The sequence below is a fragment of the Xenopus tropicalis genome, chromosome 6, assembly GCF_000004195.4.
Source record: "Xenopus tropicalis strain Nigerian chromosome 6, UCB_Xtro_10.0, whole genome shotgun sequence".
NCBI lineage: Eukaryota > Metazoa > Chordata > Amphibia > Anura > Pipidae > Xenopus > Xenopus tropicalis.
In genome coordinates, this window is record NC_030682.2 from 29,477,419 (window position 1) to 29,497,074 (window position 19,656).

Here is a 19,656-nt window from a genome sequence, read left to right on the forward strand (position 1 = left end):
AACAAAAAAGTTGGCTTTTCACTCTACTGCGCCTGCGCCGGCCCAGGGATTCCGAATACAGAAGAAATAAGGAAGAGGAAACACTCGCTGTAGGTACCCTGGGCTGGTGCTGTTTTCACCTAACAGGGGCACCAGCCTGGGGTAAAAGGTAAGCGATTAAAGTCACTGGGGGGTGCCTAACATGTTGGCATCCCAAGTGACTTAGCCTTTCCTTCTCCTTTAACCAGTACAGAACAAATACATGTTAAAGTACCAGCAGGTAATGCATGAATTCAGATTTTAACCGTAAACAGGATTGATATTCATTTTCCACAACAGAAACAAGAGGCGAATGTTAAAAGTCCACATCAGGTCTACTAGTCTGTAACAACCAATCAGCAAGGAACATTTACTGGGTTACTGTTTTAGTGCAAATGGGCAAGTGAAACTTATTGTGGTGTATATAACTATTATTGTGGTGTGTATAACTATTTTTACTCATGCGTGTATTTAAATTACCATATAAAGATCATATAGACATATACAGCATATGATTTCTCTCCTCAGATATGCCTACTACTATTCAGGCTTGGGATTTGGAGTGCTTCTTTTTGCCTACGTTCAGATTTCCTTCTGGACACTCTCAGCAGGCAAACAGATTAAAAGAATTCGGAGCAACTTTTTCCATGCCGTGCTGCGGCAGGAGATTGGATGGTTTGATGTGAACGACGCAGGAGAACTGAACACGAGACTCACAGAGTAAGTACATATCTACCAGCTCACCAACAGTCTTAGTTTCCACTCAAAACATAATGGGGGCAAAGTTTAGGAGTCTAGATTATGTGGCTATGGAGAAGACAGGGGCCTGGGCAGGACGGCCCATGGTTAGAAACACTGAGGGATGGGTTTATTTCCCTTAAAGGAAGAATATAACCCTCTTTTTGGAAAGAGTTAATTTAGCTGGGTTCATGTAGAAAAGGTGCATAAAAGCTATGCGAACTTCCAGAAATAAAATATTTTTTTTTTTATACAAACATATCTGAATCCACAATTTGTAAAAAATACATAATACACGTACAAGTAATTTCCCAAAGTCCTTTAAACACACAATGTAATGCAACCCTACCTTAAGCTTGTTTATTTGTTAAGTAATGAATTCTTGGGCTTGAAGTCCTTTTGCTTTGCAGAGAATCTGTGCACCACCCATGGAAAGCAGAGGGGCTTCAGTTTGCAGAATCCACCACCTAACAATGGAACATAGTGATGGTTGGATTGCATTATGTATAGGGTTATAGGGAACTGGTGCCTGTGAACAGAGATAGATGTCATGGATTCTTTTCAATCTGTATGTCTATGTTATAAAAAAATACATTTATATTTATATCTGGCAGGTCAGACATTTTTTATGCATGTTTTCTGCATAAGCCAAACTGAATGAGCTCATGTCAAATAGGGGGTTATATTTTATCTTTAAACATCTCTAAGGTCTGCTTCTTCCCAGTTCGGCTTATGTCTGTTTGATTAGAAGACACCAAAACATCTGATCAACCTACCCACCATAAGAAATAGGCCAGCTTTAGCACTTTGTGTCACAAATACAACTTAAATACCATTCAGAAAACAGTAAAAATAAAATTATTATACATAAAATGTTACAGATCTTAATTTTTATGGCAATGGCGTCCTAAATATTTGTTAAGGTGGTCATACATGTAAGGGGGTGGAAAAGGTTAATTGTATATAATGTGTTATGATTGCATGTGTTTTCTTTAAATGGCCACTAGGTGGCAGTAGAATTTTGTTAAAACCTATTAAAAATGTATGAGTGTAGTTCACACCCGAAACCACTAGAGAGCAGGTGTGGGGCAGAATGTAGAAAAGGGGACACCCAGAATTAGTGGTCTTTATGGGAGAACACAGGAAGAGACCAGCTGGAAGCAAGGAAGAACAGCATACAGGGTAAGGAGAGGTCAGAACAGGGCAGCTAAAAGTTGAGCAGGCACTAGGTGTCTGAGTCAGGGTTAGGTAGTAAGGCCGCCTGTTGCCCCACCTAGGAAGGTAGAGGGAAATAGTTTTCCAAGTGGATCATCCACAGAATAGGGACCCAAGCAGATAGGGGTAGGCTAGAAGGAGGGCTTGATGAACTTCGGGCTAGTGTCGGCCAGTAGAAAATGCCTGGTGGAATAGCAATGGGAGATCCCATGGAGACTGGAGACAAATGTGACAGCCCGAAAGTAGCTACCCCTGGTAAGACTGATGTCCTCTGGACACTGGGGAATTGTACATATTTTGTGGAGAAAGCCCTGTTTGAAACATTGTGAATCTTTACCTGTATGCTGTGACTCCTTTGAGATGTGTGATTAAAGTTATTATGCATTACTGCTTGGAAGTGCTTGCCTTTCCTTGGTACGAAGAGTGACATATGGGTGACCTCCTTACATACACAGTCAGATTTAAGCTGCTGATTTGAATCATTTAGATTCAAGTGTCTGTTGGGCTGGTTGATTTTCTGTCGACTGTATCGGCTCATTGATGTGGTCCTCGGCCCAACAGCACCTATGCCAGCCGTTGTAATTTGATCATTTAGCCCTAGGGTGGGCATATCGGGAAAAGATCTGCTCATTTGGTGTGTATGACCACCTTTATTTGATCTGTCTTTTAGATTGTGTGTTCTGTTTTCTCTTTCAGTGATGTTTCCAAAATTAACGAAGGGATTGGTGATAAAATTGCAATGCTGCTGCAATCATTAACTACATTTGTGACTGGCTTTATTATTGGCTTTGTTAAAGGATGGAAGCTAACTTTGGTTATCTTGGCTATTAGTCCGGTTATGGGATTTTCCGCTGCTATCTGGGCAAAGGTTTGTGATGGGATGTTTGATGGATTAGTGTTCATTTTATGTATATTTAAGGCAACTTCACTTATGTATCTGTGTAGATAGATTTGTATTTATATACTGCTACTTGTGTATGCAGAGCTGGCTGTACAGCAGATGTCTACTTGTTAGGGCCAGCCTACCCTGAGCATGCCCAGGTGGCAAGCTGGAATTATGGGTAGGCAGAAGAGGCATGTGCTTAGGCTCGTCCCTCCACCACCTGCTCCTCAATTCACTCCATTGCCTAAATGTCATCAGTATGCATACACACACTCGTGTGTGCGGTAAAGTTGGGAGAGGAGGCTGGCCGGCTTGGGCTTGCGCTGTTTGGTAGTTAGAATATTTGTATATTCTACTTTTAATTAAATTTATTCTAACCACTGGTCCAAATAAAAAAAATGACAGAGATATTTTAAAGAGTATCTTACAATTTCTATTTATTTTTAATTATTATAATGGACTTCAAATGTGGTTTTAAATAGAAGAAAAAGACATATCTGCGACCACTTTACTGACCACAAATCAGTATATACAGTATATATGTTTCAGGAGATTTCTGGGTATTTTAGTTTGAGGCTTTGTAAAGATTCTTTAAAATATTGTCTTTAATCACCAGGTATTGTCCGCATTCACCAACAAAGAGCTGAAAGCCTATGCCAAAGCTGGGGCTGTTGCAGAAGAGGTTCTTTCCTCTATAAGGACTGTGTTTGCCTTTGGCGGTCAAGATAAAGAAATAAAAAGGTAAGAAATTATAAGACCCTGCTCTTTGTTTCTGATTTTTTTCTCTGTTTATAAACTGTTTTTTTTAAATTCAAATTAAAATTGAGTTTTTCTCATCACATATGGGAAATTCAGGATGAGGCTGATAAATAATATTCATGCAAGCAATAGTTTTGCTGTATGAATTTCTCCTTTTCACATTTTTCTCTCTCTCCCTTTTCATAAGCTTTTTTTGAAAGCTTTTTTTTTTACTTCTCATCAATGCCAAAGAAAAAATTGTTAAGAATTTGCCCTCTTCTACATTCATCACAGGTATGAAAAAAATCTGGAGGAAGCGAAAAGAATAGGAATCAAAAAGGCAATAACTGCCAATGTGTCCATTGGATTTGCTTTCCTAATGATATACGCAGCCTATGCACTGGCCTTTTGGTATGGTACCACCCTGATTATAAATGGAGGTTATACCATTGGCTCTGTCCTCACTGTAAGTAAGATATTCACAATATTCATGTTTTTGTTGAGAATCTGGCAGTGCTTTAAATGTATTGTTTTTAAACAGCAGTACGCAAGGTTGCATGTGTGATATTAATATAGAAGTTTTTGAGATGTTTTTCTGAAAGCTTCTTCTCCAATGGTTTATACCCATGTCTGTGTCTCTGATCTGGTTAAAGGGTACAGCAACAATATTGGAAAAATGGTAGCTTTGCTATAGACATTATCTGTAGATACACAAAGACAATGCCATACAACTGATTGCTGTTGCTTTGCCTGTAGGTGTTAGCCTTTAGATGTCCATGCATGTAAAAGTCTAATGGGCTTATGTAATAAAAGTCACTAAGTTTGCCCAGGAGCAGTAACCCATAGCAGCCAATGAGCAGGCAGAATTTACTGGTTACCTGTTTAAAAGCAGACATCTTATTGGTTGCTATGGGTTACTGTTCCTGGGCAAAATTAGTGCCTTTTATTACATATGGGGTAATTGTTTTGCCATCTGGTGAAATGAACAGATGTCACCCCACTGAAGCTACTTAGGCTCAGTAATTGGATGACTCTGGGCACCGGTGTTATTGTTTCGATTTTAAAGGAACAGTAACACCAAAAAATGAAAGTGTATAAAAGTAACTAAAATATAATGTGCTGCTGCCCTGCACTGGTAAAAGTTGTGTGTTTACTTCAGAAAGTCTACTATAATTTATATAAATAAGCTGCTATGTAGCCATGGAGGCAGCCATTCAAAGGAGAAAAGGCACAGGCACATAGCAGATAACAGATAAAACACTATTGTATTCTACAGAACTTATCTGTTATCTGCTATGTAACCTGTGCCTTTTCTCCTTTATTCCAGCTTGAATGGCTGCCCCCGTGGCTACACAGCAGCTTATTATATAAATTATAGTAGTTTTACTGTAGCAAACACACCAGTTTTACCAGTGCAGGGCAACAGTGCATTATATTTTTATTACTTTAAAGCTCTTTCATTTTTTGGTGTTACTGTTCCTTTAACTACTATTTAGACTGATATACAAATGAGCCAAGTGTTAGATATATAACCCCTGTTAAATGTATAAACCAATAGACTGTCAATTTGCACAAGAATACAAAAACGGGCAACCGCTATCTGCCCATGTACAGGCCTCTTTCCCAATGAACTAATGTATCAATGTTCCTTATCTCGATCTAGGTATTCTTTGCCGTCATCATTGGTGCTTTTGCTGTCGGACAAACCTCACCAAATGTTGAAGCTTTTGCCAATGCCAGGGGGGCAGCATACACGATATTCAACATAATTGATAATGTAAGTGAAATTGCAGTCATTTATATACAGTCATTTACATGAGGAATTAGATCCACCATACAAATATAACTTACTAAATGTTTGTAATGCCTGGTGGCTGATCCTGCAATAAACTGTGCTGAATGAACTATATCTAATCTGCATTATTACACATGTGCCCTGCAACCTCATTGTAGGGTTATAAGTGGGTTGTTGCACACATCTCTTAGTTTTATATATAAGGATAACTGTTATTATTGCATATGGAAGTGTGTATGTAAATAATATAACATTGCCCAATGGGCACTAACTTTGCTAGTATAATAATAAATCAGCCGCACAGTTTTATACAATGGTTTTCTTACATCTTCCCTTCTACAGCAACCCAAAATAGACAGCTTTTCTAAAGAAGGCTTGAAACCCGACAAGATTAAAGGAGACATAGAATTCAAAAATGTTAAATTCACATATCCATCCAGAACAGATATTCAGGTGAGTGGTTTCTGAGAGATCATGCATCCTTTGTTTGTGGTCTTATAGTTATCTTTTCACTATAGGGTGTATTTGGAGACAAACATCACCAGTGATGATCTTTGCTTTTGTTTTCTAACTTGTAGGTGACAGTTCGAATCAAATTGTGAATGTTAAAGGAAAAGTAACACTAAGGCGATACAGCGAAGGAAGGAGCAGCAATCACTATGTGACGATTGATTGATCGAGTCTAGCCTTCCTTCTGTATAGGAAGGAGTCAGGCTAGACTCATCAATCGATCGTCGCATAGTTGATGCCTGCTCCTTCCTTCACCGTATCTCTTTAGTTCAATTGACAGGAAGCCAAGTTTTAACAGGTATTTTCTTTTAAAGCATTCAAAATACTAAGGGGTTTGCAGGATAGGGCAGTTATTGGTGCAGGGTAGAATAGCCTTTTCACTTAAAAATTTTTAGTGTTACTTTTCCTTTAATGGGTTCTCCGTGCTACATGTCATGTCAGCTTAGAGATCAACCAGCTTAGTCACAAAATGTGGAGGAACTAATGAGGATGATTACAATTTAAAAAATTATAAAAAGATCAATTGGAAATTTGCTTGAATCATATCCATTTGCAAATTCTAAAGGTTAACCATTGAATGAAATTTGCCTTTATGCTATTTTTCTAAACATTAAGGCTATTAGCAGACAGGTCTGTTAGAGTGGAATTAGTATTAATATTAATAGTATTGTATTAAGCTGACCATACACGTACCAATATAATCATACAAAACCATACTAGAATCTGAACATGTAAACATGTAAACAACTAATGTTTCCCTTTTATATCCCTACAAGGTTCTGAAGGGCTTGAACCTTAACATACCAAGTGGTAAAACCGTGGCTTTAGTTGGAAGCAGTGGCTGTGGGAAGAGTACAACAGTTCAGCTCATCCAGAGGTTCTATGATCCTGAGGAAGGCGTTGTAAGTATTTAGTTTGTCTACCTACACAAAAATGCTCTCTCTTTTCTGTTTCTTCATATTCTTGTGTGCATGAATAATCACTGTTATAAATGGTATTGCCATATTTTTGAGCTTTTAGGGTAAAGGATTTCCTGGTAAACTTTCACAGTTGTTAGTAATTATGCTTCTTTATTCTTTAGATCACTCTTGATGGACAAGACATTCGTTCTTTGAATATCAGGTACTTAAGGGAGATCATAGGAGTGGTAAGCCAGGAACCAATTTTATTTGATACCACAATTGCTGATAATATTCGCTATGGTCGGGAAGATGTCACAATGGAGGAAATTGAAAGAGCAACCAAAGAAGCAAATGCATACAACTTTATCATGAAACTGCCTGATGTAAGTGCACTGTTTCATGTTATTCCTTAAAATGGCTTTATCAGAACAGGCAGGCTAATTTTGTTCCACAGTGGTGTGCTATGTACTCTCAGCAGGACTCTATAATTTTAAGGTGCTTCTGAGCTCCTACAGTTTGCCAGTATGTTACAAAATTAAGTTTATCTATAAAGGGAGGGTAATACAGGTGCAAAACAGAGCCGAAAGCCAGATATCTAATTATGGGAGGTTGGCAGTATGGGGCCATTAAAGGAATAGTAACACCAAAATATGAAAGTGTATAAAAGTAATTACAGTATAATTTACTGTTGCCCTGCACTGGTACACCTGGTGTGTTTGCCTAAAGCTGGCCATACACGCACCGATAATATCGAACGAAACCTCGTTTCCTACGATATTCGGTGCGTGTATGGCAAGTCAGCAAGTCGACCAATATCGCAGGAACCTGTTGATATCGGTCGACTCGCCGATCGGGTCAGTTAAAAGATTTGGATCGGGCGCCATAGAAGGCCCCTGACCAAAATCTGCCTTCAGTGCTGAATCAGCAGAAGGAGGTAGAAATCCTATTGTTTCTACCTCCTTATCTGCCTGTTTCAGCATTGAAGGTTAGTGGCGGATCTGACGATCTTTCGTGCGACAGATCGCCACGTGTGTGGCCTACTATAGTTTATATAAACAAATCTGCTGTGTAGCCATGGGGGCAGCCATTCAAAGGAGAAAAGGCACAGGTAACTTAGCAGATAACAGATAAAGCCCTGTTACATTCTATAGATCTTAGCTGTTATCTGCTATGTAACCTGTGCCTTTTCTCCTCTTTTCCAGCTTGAATGGCTGCCCCCGTGGCTACACAGCAGCTTATTTATATAAACTATAGTAGTGTTTCTGTAGTCAACTCACTAATTTTACCAGTGCAAGGCAATAATACATTATATTCTAATTACTATAAAACACTTTCATTTTTTGGTGTTACTGTTCCTTTAATGTAATGGATCCCATTGTTTTCCTTCTAAACCCTTTTCAATGTTATATAAAAACTTCAGAGGTAATAGTTCTGGCATTGCAAGACAGATGTGGGAAAACATAGGGGGAATTTAAACACAGGGTAAGTATAGAAAACAAAAAAGAAACCTAATAGAAAACTGGATTAATTATAAAAATAAGGGATCAAAAAAGGGATGGGTGACGGTATGCCCATGTCCTACTCGTATATGCGGAATCTGCAAATGCACTAACCAGCCCAACATTTTAGTTCCAAATACTGCACTAAATTTTGTGCAATTGCACTGTAATTCTGAAAAAAACCTTCTGGAGAATAAAATGTGACTTGCATTCATATTCCTGAATATACAGAGCAGTAGGTGGGTTAATACAGGTACCAAATTATGTGAGTGTGGATGGAATTTCCTATATCCTCCACATCAGCACATAAATTAGAGGGCACATGGTTTCCAGGTTAAGCACAGGTGACTAAGGGGGACATGGTGGGAAAGTAAAACCTATCCATGATTAATCAGCAAAACTATGCCTTAATTACACTGACCTCTGTACTTACACTTACAAAGTCCTCTTGATATACCTCTTTGTTTTACTGAATTACAGAAATTCGAAACTCTTGTGGGAGAGCGAGGCACGCAGCTCAGTGGGGGACAGAAGCAAAGGATCGCTATTGCCAGGGCATTGGTCCGCAATCCCAAAATTCTCCTTCTAGATGAGGCAACATCTGCTCTGGATACAGAAAGTGAATCTGTGGTCCAGGCTGCTCTGGATAAGGTACATTATTTGTCTCTCATTCTGAGCATTCCAGTGTAGATAGATAGAGAGATAGATAGATAAATAGACGATCGGTTGATAGATCAGGACTGCAGGTTATTTTCACGGATACCAATATCGCCAGGAGGCCTGATAGACTTCTTTGCATAACATATTTGTTTTAGAATAATTTTGCCACCTAAATGTATCAGATAAATGGGATAAGTGGCCCTTCATATATTAGATATTGTGAATCACTACAGTAGATAATGGCTAGATCAAATGTATAATAGAGAGATAAATATTTGCCAGATAGATAGATTAGATAAAGATAGGTTATGGATAGATTCAATAGATAAATAAGATACATAAAGTAACAGGTAAAGTAGACAGATAAGAAACTGGACTTCATATTCATTCTAGCCCAACCCCTGGAAGTTACCAGTTATACGTATGTATCTTCTGCTTCCTTGTATTTGTCACAGGCAAGAGAGGGCCGTACCACAATTGTAGTGGCCCATCGTTTGTCCACTATAAGAAATGCAGACGTGATCGCTGGCTTTGATAACGGTGTCATCGTTGAACAAGGAGGCCATAAGGAACTTATGGATAAAGGAGGAGTGTACTTCAATCTGGTCACACTGCAGGTGGGAAAACCTGTTGACTGAGACTGGAGCATTACATGTATATGTTGTTCTGGGGGTCTTCCAAGTAGTAATGGGCAGTTGTATCAGCCAGGTCACTTTGCTTGGGATCACTGAATCATCCCCACAGTACTAGTGCCCATGCCATCCAAGCATTCCCTTTACATTGCCTTCTACAGTGGGGAGAAAAGTTACTCTCATTGTTCCAAATACATTTGGACATTGCATTGATTGCTCCTCGAGGAGCACAAGGAAAAGGAAACAAAGGTTTAAAAGTGTCTGTTCGTTAGCTTCAGTTACAAAGTCAAGCTGTGTGTGGGAAATGGTATAGCAGCCCTGTGTACTGATACCAGAAAAGTTTAAAGTTTTCATGGAAAAGGCTTTAGTTCCCCTTTAACCAGCATAGCCTTAGTACAATATAGCACTGTTATGTGTATGCACATAGAGCCTTCTTTCTACCTATACGAAGAAAATCTCCAGTCTCCAATCTCCTCGGCCCCTTCCCAGATCTATTAGCAGACCTGTACCATGCTAGTTATACTGGTCACAGCACTCTAGCTTTACCTCCACAATTTATAGCACTATAGCACCACATTCTCTGGTTATGGCATCTTAGTCCCACCTCCACAGGTATGGCATTATATTTACACTGACAATGGCAATGTAGCTGGTCCTCAGGGCAAAGCCTGAGAAAAATTAGCAAAATAGTTAGTGAAGGACTTGTGATACTCTGAAACCCAGTCTGATGTCTAATCTTTGTCATCTTGTGTTATCATGTTATCAGACAGTAGAAACCAGTAAAGACACCGAAGAGAATTTAGAACTCAACTTGTCTGAGAAAATACCCTTGAGTCATACTAGTTCCAACCTGGTCAGGAGGAAGTCCAGCCGGCACACAATAAAGAAAGTCACAGAAACAGACAATAAGGAAGAAGTGGATGAAGAGGGAAAGAAAAAGGTAAGGGGTAGTTTGTGGCTAATCCACTGGATTTTATGCCTAATTTGTCTTCAGGATTCCACCATGCTTAGTCTTTAGGCATTTTTACTCTACATTAGGCATGAACATCATGTTTAATAGGGTTAACAGCATGGCTTAGTGGATAGCAATGCTGTCCTGCAGACATGAGTTGATATTTATGGAGTATTCCCTGCAGTAAATCTCGGGATGGGTTTCCTCAGGGTACTTCTGTTTCCTTCCTCAATGCAAATATACAGACAGCTTCTAATTAAATTGCCCCTAGTGTGTGTGTGTGGCACCAAGTACATGTGTTGGCTCTAGATCAATAAAGGATATTATAATAACCCTGCCTTTTTTCAATGCATGCAACAGATTGTTACAAGCAACTTCACAGGCAGTGTGGTGTCCCATTTATGTTCTTCCTTTTTATATTTAATAGGAGGATGGCCCCCCACCTGTCTCATTTTTGAAAGTTATGAGGCTGAACAAGACAGAGTGGCCCTATTTTGTGGTTGGAATTATCTGTGCAATGATAAACGGTGCCACTCAGCCTGCATTTGCCATCATCTTCTCCAAGATTATCGGGGTATGAAAAGATAAGAACACAAGACTACTTATAGATATATTATTCCACTATTCAGTGTTTGGGTTAGTAATCTTTACAATGCCAGCTATTTCATGTTCCTTCTAAGGTGAGCACTTTTGCATGCATCTACAAGTAGTGAGTGACCCTAGCGCACAACCCATTGTAGTACACTCAGAATATGTTACACACGCATACTCATATAATAGTTCCCATCACATTAACAATGCAAGATACTGATGTTCCTAAACAAGCATGATGTATACTTTGGCACTTGCCAGTCATGCATTGCACCCTGTTTTACAGGGAGGTATAAAGTGCATGTTTCCCTGTGCTATGCATCTAGGTCACTAACAATATGTACAGTGGTCATGCAAAAACTAGAGGCAAGTACTTTTTGTTCGGTGGTCTAATAGTCTTTGCTTTTTAGGGGTGTAACTATAGAAGAAGCAGACCCTGCGGGTCTGGGGGGGTGCCTAACATTTGGCACCCCCAGTGATTCAAACTTTTGTTCTTGTTAACGTTTTCAGGGAACCTAAAATTAATTTACTGTGCCTGGTAACATCTAGTTACCCCACAATAAGTTTGCATGTGAGTGTGTGCCTAGTGTTGTGCCCACAATAGGCCACACAGTCCCTATGTGTTATGTATATCTCTTGGTTCTGTTTGCAGGTGTTTGCAGGGCCAGCATCAGAAATGAGAGCTAAAAGCACCATGTACTCTTTGCTGTTTTTGGCACTTGGTGGGATATCCTTTATTACATTTTTCCTGCAGGTAAGTTACAATGTATGTCACTCCACAGAACACGTTACAGTCTGTTACTTTTTGTGCATAGTGGGATTCTGTTTATGATAATTGCATTTTTCATGCCACTGTTTGTGCTGGGAAAAGCTGTTGGATAATACCCAAGGTAGATGCATGGTGGATTAAAATGAAATACAATATATATAGTACAGAAAGTTTTCCATTCATTAGCCAAACGATTATGCTAATAACAGTCAAAATGACAAAGAAATATGAATCTAGTGAAGGATAAGCACTAAAAAAAAATGTAAATATTAGGAAAAACTGACTTTTTGTGGCAAACACTTAGGGGCTGATTTACTAATCCACGAATCCAAATGGGAAAAATTCTTATTGGAAACGAACATTTTGCGACTTTTTCGTATTTTTTGCAATTTTTTCGTAGCCATTCCGACTTTTTCGTAAATTGTCGCGACTTTTTCGTAGCCGTTACGACTTGCGCGAATTGTCGCAACTTTTTCATAGCCGTTACGATTTGCTAGTATATTGTTGCAACTTTTTCGTATTGAGCGCTCGTGAACGGCGGGCAAACCTTTCAGACTTTGCATGATTTTGGATGCCTCCCATAGGGCTCAATGGCACTCTGCAGCTCCAACCCGGCCCAAGGAAAGTCTCCCATAGGGCTCAATGGCACTCTGCAGCTCCAACCTGGCCCAAGGAAAGTCTCCCATAGGGCTCAATGGCACTCTGCAGCTCCAACCTGGCCCAAGGAAAGTCTCCCATAGGGCTCAATGGCACTCTGCAGCTCCAACCTGGCCCAAGGAAAGTCTCCCATAGGGCTCAATGGCACTCTGCAGCTCCAACCTGACCCAAGGAAAGCCTCCCATAGGGCTCAATGGCACTCTGCAGCTCCAACCTGGCCCAAGGAAAGCCTCCCATAGGGCTCAATGGCACTCTGCAGCTCCAACCCGGCCCAAGGAAAGTCTCCCATAGGGCTCAATGGCACTCTGCAGCTCCAACCTGCCCCAAGGAAAGCCTCCCATAGGGCTCAATGGCACTCTGCAGCTCCAACCTGGCCCAAGGAAAGCCTCCCATAGGGCTCAATGGCACTCTGCAGCTCCAACCCGGCCCAAGGAAAGCCTCCCATAGGGCTCAATGGCACTCTGCAGCTCCAACCCGGCCCAAGGAAAGCCTCCCATAGGACTCAATGGCACTCTGCAGCTCCAACCTGGCCCAAGGAAAGTCTCCCATAGGGCTCAATGGCACTCTGCAGCTCCAACCCGGCCCAAGGAAAGCCTCCCATAGGGCTCAATGGCACTCTGCAGCTCCAACCCGGCCCAAGGAAAGTCTCCCATAGGGCTCAATGGCACTCTGCAGCTCCAACCCGGCCCAAGGAAAGTCTCCCATAGGGCTCAATGGCACTCTGCAGCTCCAACCTGGCCCAAGGAAAGTCTCCCATAGGGCTCAATGGCACTCTGCAGCTCCAACCCGGCCCAAGGAAAGTCTCCCATAGGGCTCAATGGCACTCTGCAGCTCCAACCCGGCCCAAGGAAAGTCTCCCATAGGGCTCAGTGGCACTCTGCAGCTCCAACCTGGCCCAAGGAAAGTCACGATACTGAAGCTTGATTGAATTCAAAACTTTTGTACTCGGCGCAATGGCTACGAAAAAGTCGCGACAATTCACGCAAGTCGTAACGCTACGAAAAAGTCACGACAATTTACGAAAAAGCCATAACGGCTATGAAAAAGTCGCGACAATTTACGAAAAAATCGCAAAATACCGATCATTACGAAAAAAACGCATTCGGATGCTTTTCGGACGTTCGTGGATTAGTAAATGTGCCCCTTAGTCTGTTCTAAATGACAAATAAATACACAACAGACTGCTTTAGTACAAAATAATTTAAAAAAAAACACAAATGCAAGAGTTTTGTAGAGATGATACCTATATTGGCCAACAATAAAAATAAATTGCAAGCTTTCGGAGCTCGAAGATCCCTTCGTCAGGCCTTAGAGCTCCGAAAGCTTGCAATGTATTTTTATTGTAAGCCAATATAGGTATCATTTCTACAATACTCTTGTATTTGTGTTTATTTTATTATTTTTTACACTGGCTAACGGTAATACAGTTTTTGTTTTGTGATACAAAATAATAGAAATCAAAAGTTACTTCTTATTGAGCTGTAATGAATGCAGTCAAAGTGATGGGAAGTTATGGCTTGATTTTTGTCTGAACTGACTGAGATACAGTAGGATTGCACAATAGTCTGTCAGAACTGCTGCTAAGAGCCAGAGCAAAGGGACATTTTCCCCAGGGCCCACTTGTTCTGGGGTCCCACTCTGACTGTGCTTGCATACATTTTAAGGTGTACCTCCAATTCTATCCATGTCACTGGCCGCCACCAAGACCCCCTCTAGCATATACAACTGGGCTCTTACTCACCAACTGCTGCTATTGTGCAGCACCTGCAACAGAAGTTATTTTGTGTGTATGTGCCTCTGCAAATGTTATGGGGGAGGACACAGGGTCAAGATTGTGCAGAGTTAATGGGGCCATCAATTTGATCATTGTCCTGGGCCAACACAGGTCTCAAAGCTGCCCTGCTAAGAGCCAATACAGCAGCCAAAACATGCAAGACAGACAAGGGCAACAAGAACAAATTGCCCAACCATTGCACCATGGGCAGCTTTACTTACATTGTCTTACTCAACAGAAAAGGCTAGGTGCCATTTCCATAGGTAATTGCTCTGTACCAATGTTATCCATGTTGTTTGTCCTGACAGGGATTCACCTTTGGGAAAGCTGGAGAGATTCTTACAAAGAGGCTGCGACTGTGGAGTTTCAAATCAATGTTAAGGCAGGTATGTGACTACAGGAACAAATACACTGTCAGCAAATGGTGCAGTTAACCTTAGGACATAGAGATGTTGTCCTGCTTCTTAAAATTAGCAACTCTATGTCTCTAAGGGCTCTGGCACACAGGGAGATTAGTCGCCCGCGGCAAAACTCCCTGTTCGCGGGCGACTAATCTCCCCGAGTTGCCTTCCCCCTGCCATCCCACCGGCGAACATGTAAGTCGCCGGCGGGATGGCAGACGCGGCGGCGCGATTTCGCGCAACTCGGGGAGATTAGGCGCCCGCGAACAGGGAGTTTTGCTGCGGGCGACTAATCTCCCCGTGTGCCAGAGCCCTTAAAGAAAAACTATACCCCCAGAATGAACACTTAACCAACAGATAGTTTATATCATATTAAGTGGTCTAAAGAATATTACCAAACTGGAACATATATATCAGTAAATATTGCCCTTTTACATCTTTTCCCTTAAGCCTCCATTTTGTGATTGGCAGAGATTGATCTCTCAGAGATCACCTGACAGGAAATAATGCAGAAGTGTGGAAGTAAAAGACAGAACTTTGCCCATTAATTGGCTCTTGTGACCTAACATGTATGTGTGCACCATGCATTGTATGATCCCAGGGGGCGGCCTTTAGTACTTAAAATGGTAGTTCTCTAATAAGGATTACAAATGGCATGTACTAATAAAAAATATATATTTTTTTCAATTTTGAAGATGGTTTATTTAGATAAAGCAGGGTTTTACATATGGGCTGTTTTATGCAGTAATATGTGGGGGTTTGAAATAAAGGCTGTGATTGGTTATTTGCTAGCCCCATGTGGACTGCTGATCCCAGGCTGTTTTAAAGAGTCAGATTAAAATAAAAGATCCCTAGCAGTAATTACCCTGACAATAAGTACATCTTTGGGATCTCTTATCCTGAAACCCAGTATCCAGAAAGTATCCAGTTACAGAAAGGCCATCTCCCAGAGAGTCCATTTTAAGCAAATAGTTCTTATTTTTCTTTTTTTTTTTATTACTTTTTTTTTCCCGGTGATAATAAAACAGTACCTTGTACTTGATCTGTGCTTGATGTTGTCTCGGGATGCACCGATTCCAGGATTTGGTCTGGGATTCGGCCTTTTTCGTCAGGATTCGGCCAAATCCACACTCCTGGGCGAACCGAATCCGAATTCTAAAAATAATGTGACTTTTTGCCATGTACACACAGAAGTTGAAAATTTTTAGCCACGTGCTGCACGTGTGGTGGCCTTTAACCATTCCGGAATTGGATTCAGTTTTTGGTTCAGTTCCTTTAACGAAGGATTTGGGGTTTGGCAGAATCCAAAAAAATTTTGTGATGTTGTCATTATTACCAGTCAATTATCAAGTATTAGCAAAGATAATTAGCACGTTTATTTTACTTTGAAGGAAATCGGCTGGTTTGATGACACCAAGAACAGTACGGGAGCACTGACAACAAGGCTTGCCACTGATGCATCACAAGTTCAAGGGGTATGTCCTGTATACTAAATGCCTATGAAGTCCTATATCTTGCACATAACAGTTTAGCTGGGTTTTAATCCGAAATACAGAACCCTAATAAACCCCTGCAGTGTTCCCAATTAATTGTTAAGCTGTTGAATAGTAGCAGCTACTTGTCATGGCTACTATGTATACTGCCAAAAACACATACATAAATCTCAAAAAAACCAAACTATAAAACAATTCGAACTTTGCTCAAAAAACTTTAGTAAATGCGTTCCATAGAGACATTATCAGTAAATGATCACCATTGTCTACTTTTGTAGCCGTGACAAGTAGCTGCTACTAGTAGCTCCATGTGTCTTCACCCTTAATGTGGCTGTACACGTACCAATAACAATATTTCAACAATAAAGATAGTTTGTTCCATCCATTTATGTTCAGGGCTGAATTGTCAGATATGGAGGTAGATTACCTCCACCTGATGATTCAGCCCTAAACGCAGATTTTGCTTGGGTGCCTTCAACAGCACCCAATCAAAATCTTTTAACCAGCCCAGTCGACGAGTTGACCGATATCCAACACTCTTGCGATATCGGTTGTCTCGTTTATCTGCCATACACGCACCAAATATCACACTATGCCTCAACACCCTTTGTTTTGCAGTTACCCAAATCAGTAGACAAGTACATGGGAGAAAATGAGCCATTATGCCAGGCTTATACTGTTGGAGTCTTTGGGATAACATTAAACTAATCATTGGTGGGGGTGAGCAGGTATAAGTCTGTCTTTTTGTTTCTCTGAATAAGTTGTCATAACAAAATATTGAATCTGTTTACTCCACCAGGCAACAGGATCCAGGCTGGCTTTGCTTGCTCAGAATATAGCTAATCTGGGCACTGCCGTTATCATATCATTCATTTATGGATGGCGTTTGACCCTTCTCATTTTGGCGATTGTTCCAATCATTGCTGCTTCAGCCCTAGTGCAACTGAAAATGTTTGCTGGACATGCAAAAAAAGACAAAAAGGAACTTGAAAAAGCAGGAAAGGTGAGTTACTTGAAATCTGCACCTAGAGATGAGAAGCAGCTGAATATAATCTGGAAGCCTTTCTTTAGGGTATTAAAAAACTGAAGAGAAAATTCTGTATTTATTCCTGCCTCATTTCTTTCATTCTAAGATTTCAACCGATGCTGTTTTGAATATCAGAACAGTTGTCTCCCTGACCCGAGAGAGGAAATTTGAGGCAATGTATGAGAAAAATCTGGAAGGGCCTTACAGGTAATAGTGAAGCCTGATTCCAGTATAGCTGGAACAGACCTGGCTAAAAGTAACTATAAAACTTTATTTGTAGCTATTCTGGTTGGCCATACTCATTATTCTAAATTAATTAAAGCCACACAGGATGCCTGTATGCACTAGGGCAGGGGTGGCCAATACGTTGATCGCAGTCCACCAGTCGATCCCCCGTGGATTTCTGGTGAACCGCGATAAAGGTGTGGGATGCGGAAGTGCGGCGTGAATGTGTATGTACGCTGCATCGCGTACATACACTGCGTTGCATATGTACACTGCGTCTTGAGGGAGGAGTTATCGGTCAATCGCAGATGGAAAAAGTCTGGCCACCCCTGCACTAGGGTTATGTAATAAAAGACACTAAGTTTGCCCAGAAGTAGTAACCCATAGCAATCAATTAGAAGGTAGAATTTCCTGGTCATCTTTTGTCACATCTTATCAGTGGCGTAACTCTTCTGTGCAGAGCCCCCTGCGAAAAAATCTTGTGAAGAGTTTGACACAGAGTAACAAACCTAGCCAAGCCCCTTCTCCCACTCGTGTGTAAATGCCTGCTCCATGCCTGTTATTTTACCTGAGAGCCAGGGGGGGCAGGGATTTATATGCAACAATAGGGGGGCTAGGGAAGTGAGGAGGAAGGTTGAATACAGTAATTCAATACAGAATGGAGCTTTTATACATGGTTAAAGCTGCAAGTGGAAGCAGTGACCCTTACACAAAGGAAAAGAAGGGAAATAACCAAACATTGAGATGAATATTTCCATTTGTCAAAAGGAAAATATTCAAATGAAGGCATGGTGGCCGTTCAGTCAGCACAGCAATAGTTTGGCCTAGATGTACAGTGCATGTAAGAGTGTGCCAGTATTTTACTACAGCTGTGTTCACTTACACAAGGGCATTTCAATGAAGTGCCATAGTGTGTATTAATGATGTGCCAGTGCATGCCCACTCTAATCGGCCACCTTAACCCACAGTGTAAAGGGATTATGCCTGCATGCATTCCTACATAAAGTATGTTTTTTCCTTAAGGAATTCTATCAAGAAAGCCCATCTCCATGGATTAACCTACGCTCTGTCTCAAGCCATCATGTACTTTGCATATGCCGGGTGTTTCCGCTTCGGGGCCTATTTAGTAGCAGAACTCTTAATGACGCCAGACGATGTTTTTCTGTAAGTATTTCTGTTGGCTGCTCCTTTGCAGTGATTCTGAGGCTTTCCTGCATAATCTATAAGTAGGGATGCTACTGGAGATGCCTGAATGCTTGGCACGTAAAGGATTTATATTTAGAGGTGGAGCTGAAGTTTGAAGGTTTAGATGGGGTGGAAAATGATATAGGGGAGGAAGGCAGAGGATGAGAATACAAAGGAGAATACGTAGTAGATAAACTTCAAGGGTTTGTTCACCTTTAAATGAACTTATAGACACTGATACTCTGAGACAATTTGTAATTGGTTTTCATTTTTTTTGTGTTTTGTCAGTTATTTAGTTTTTCAGTTTGGGATTTCAGCCTCTATCGGGTTGCTATGGTCTTATGTAGTTTAGCAACCAGGCAGTGGTTTCAATGAGAGACTGAAATATGAATAGGAGAGAGCCTGAAATGAAGAGTAACAATAATAATAACATTGCAAATCTGCTGGGGTCACTGACCCCCCAATTGCAAAGGTGTAAAGGTGAAGCACCCCATTAAGCATTAAGAAGAGGAGTACAACTGAGGGACAGAAGAGTTACAACACTGATGTGTAAGAGAAGCTGTAGGACAGACAGTATGAGTGGGCAGCTAAGTGGTACTCAGTGGGACAGTACAAATGTAGCAGAGAAATAGGGATAAATGGCTGGAAAAGAGGGAAGTGAATGAAGCGGGCCATACACAAGCTGGGGTAAGAGAGCAGGGGAAAGAGACTGAAGCATAAAAGCGATAAAAGAAGGCAGCAAAGCAGGTGTTAAAAAAGAGGAGAAGAAAACTGCAGTGAATCAGAACTAATAGAAAAGAGTAAAACAGCACAGACGTGAACAAGGAGCAGAACAGAGTGGGGATGGCTCTATGAATGGGATACAGTGGGGCAAAAAAGGAACAGAATGGGGAGCAGAGGTAGCAGAGACACAAAAGGTACAAAGGGTCTCATTTACTAATGGGAGGGCAGTTAATAAATGCAAAAATTTTTTCACAATTTTCTCTTTTTTT

At 40.9% G+C, this 19,656-nt stretch overlaps 1 protein-coding gene across 1 annotated transcript in view; it reads left to right on the forward strand.

Moving 5' to 3' along the window:
• The window catches only part of LOC100496268 (ATP-dependent translocase ABCB1), a 43,816-nt gene that overhangs the window by 20,224 nt on the left and 3,936 nt on the right, over positions 1 to 19,656 (forward strand). Inside the window, exons 6-23 of the mRNA XM_004921453.4 lie at positions 547 to 738; positions 2,668 to 2,839; positions 3,471 to 3,595; positions 3,887 to 4,058; positions 5,256 to 5,369; positions 5,730 to 5,840; positions 6,674 to 6,799; positions 6,979 to 7,182; positions 8,779 to 8,949; positions 9,414 to 9,575; positions 10,357 to 10,530; positions 10,970 to 11,116; positions 11,786 to 11,887; positions 14,642 to 14,719; positions 16,126 to 16,209; positions 17,027 to 17,230; positions 17,361 to 17,461; positions 18,503 to 18,643. Coding sequence (XP_004921510.2) covers positions 547 to 738; positions 2,668 to 2,839; positions 3,471 to 3,595; positions 3,887 to 4,058; positions 5,256 to 5,369; positions 5,730 to 5,840; positions 6,674 to 6,799; positions 6,979 to 7,182; positions 8,779 to 8,949; positions 9,414 to 9,575; positions 10,357 to 10,530; positions 10,970 to 11,116; positions 11,786 to 11,887; positions 14,642 to 14,719; positions 16,126 to 16,209; positions 17,027 to 17,230; positions 17,361 to 17,461; positions 18,503 to 18,643 — 2,580 coding nt within the window. The remainder of the gene's footprint in view (positions 1 to 546; positions 739 to 2,667; positions 2,840 to 3,470; positions 3,596 to 3,886; positions 4,059 to 5,255; positions 5,370 to 5,729; positions 5,841 to 6,673; positions 6,800 to 6,978; positions 7,183 to 8,778; positions 8,950 to 9,413; positions 9,576 to 10,356; positions 10,531 to 10,969; positions 11,117 to 11,785; positions 11,888 to 14,641; positions 14,720 to 16,125; positions 16,210 to 17,026; positions 17,231 to 17,360; positions 17,462 to 18,502; positions 18,644 to 19,656) is intronic.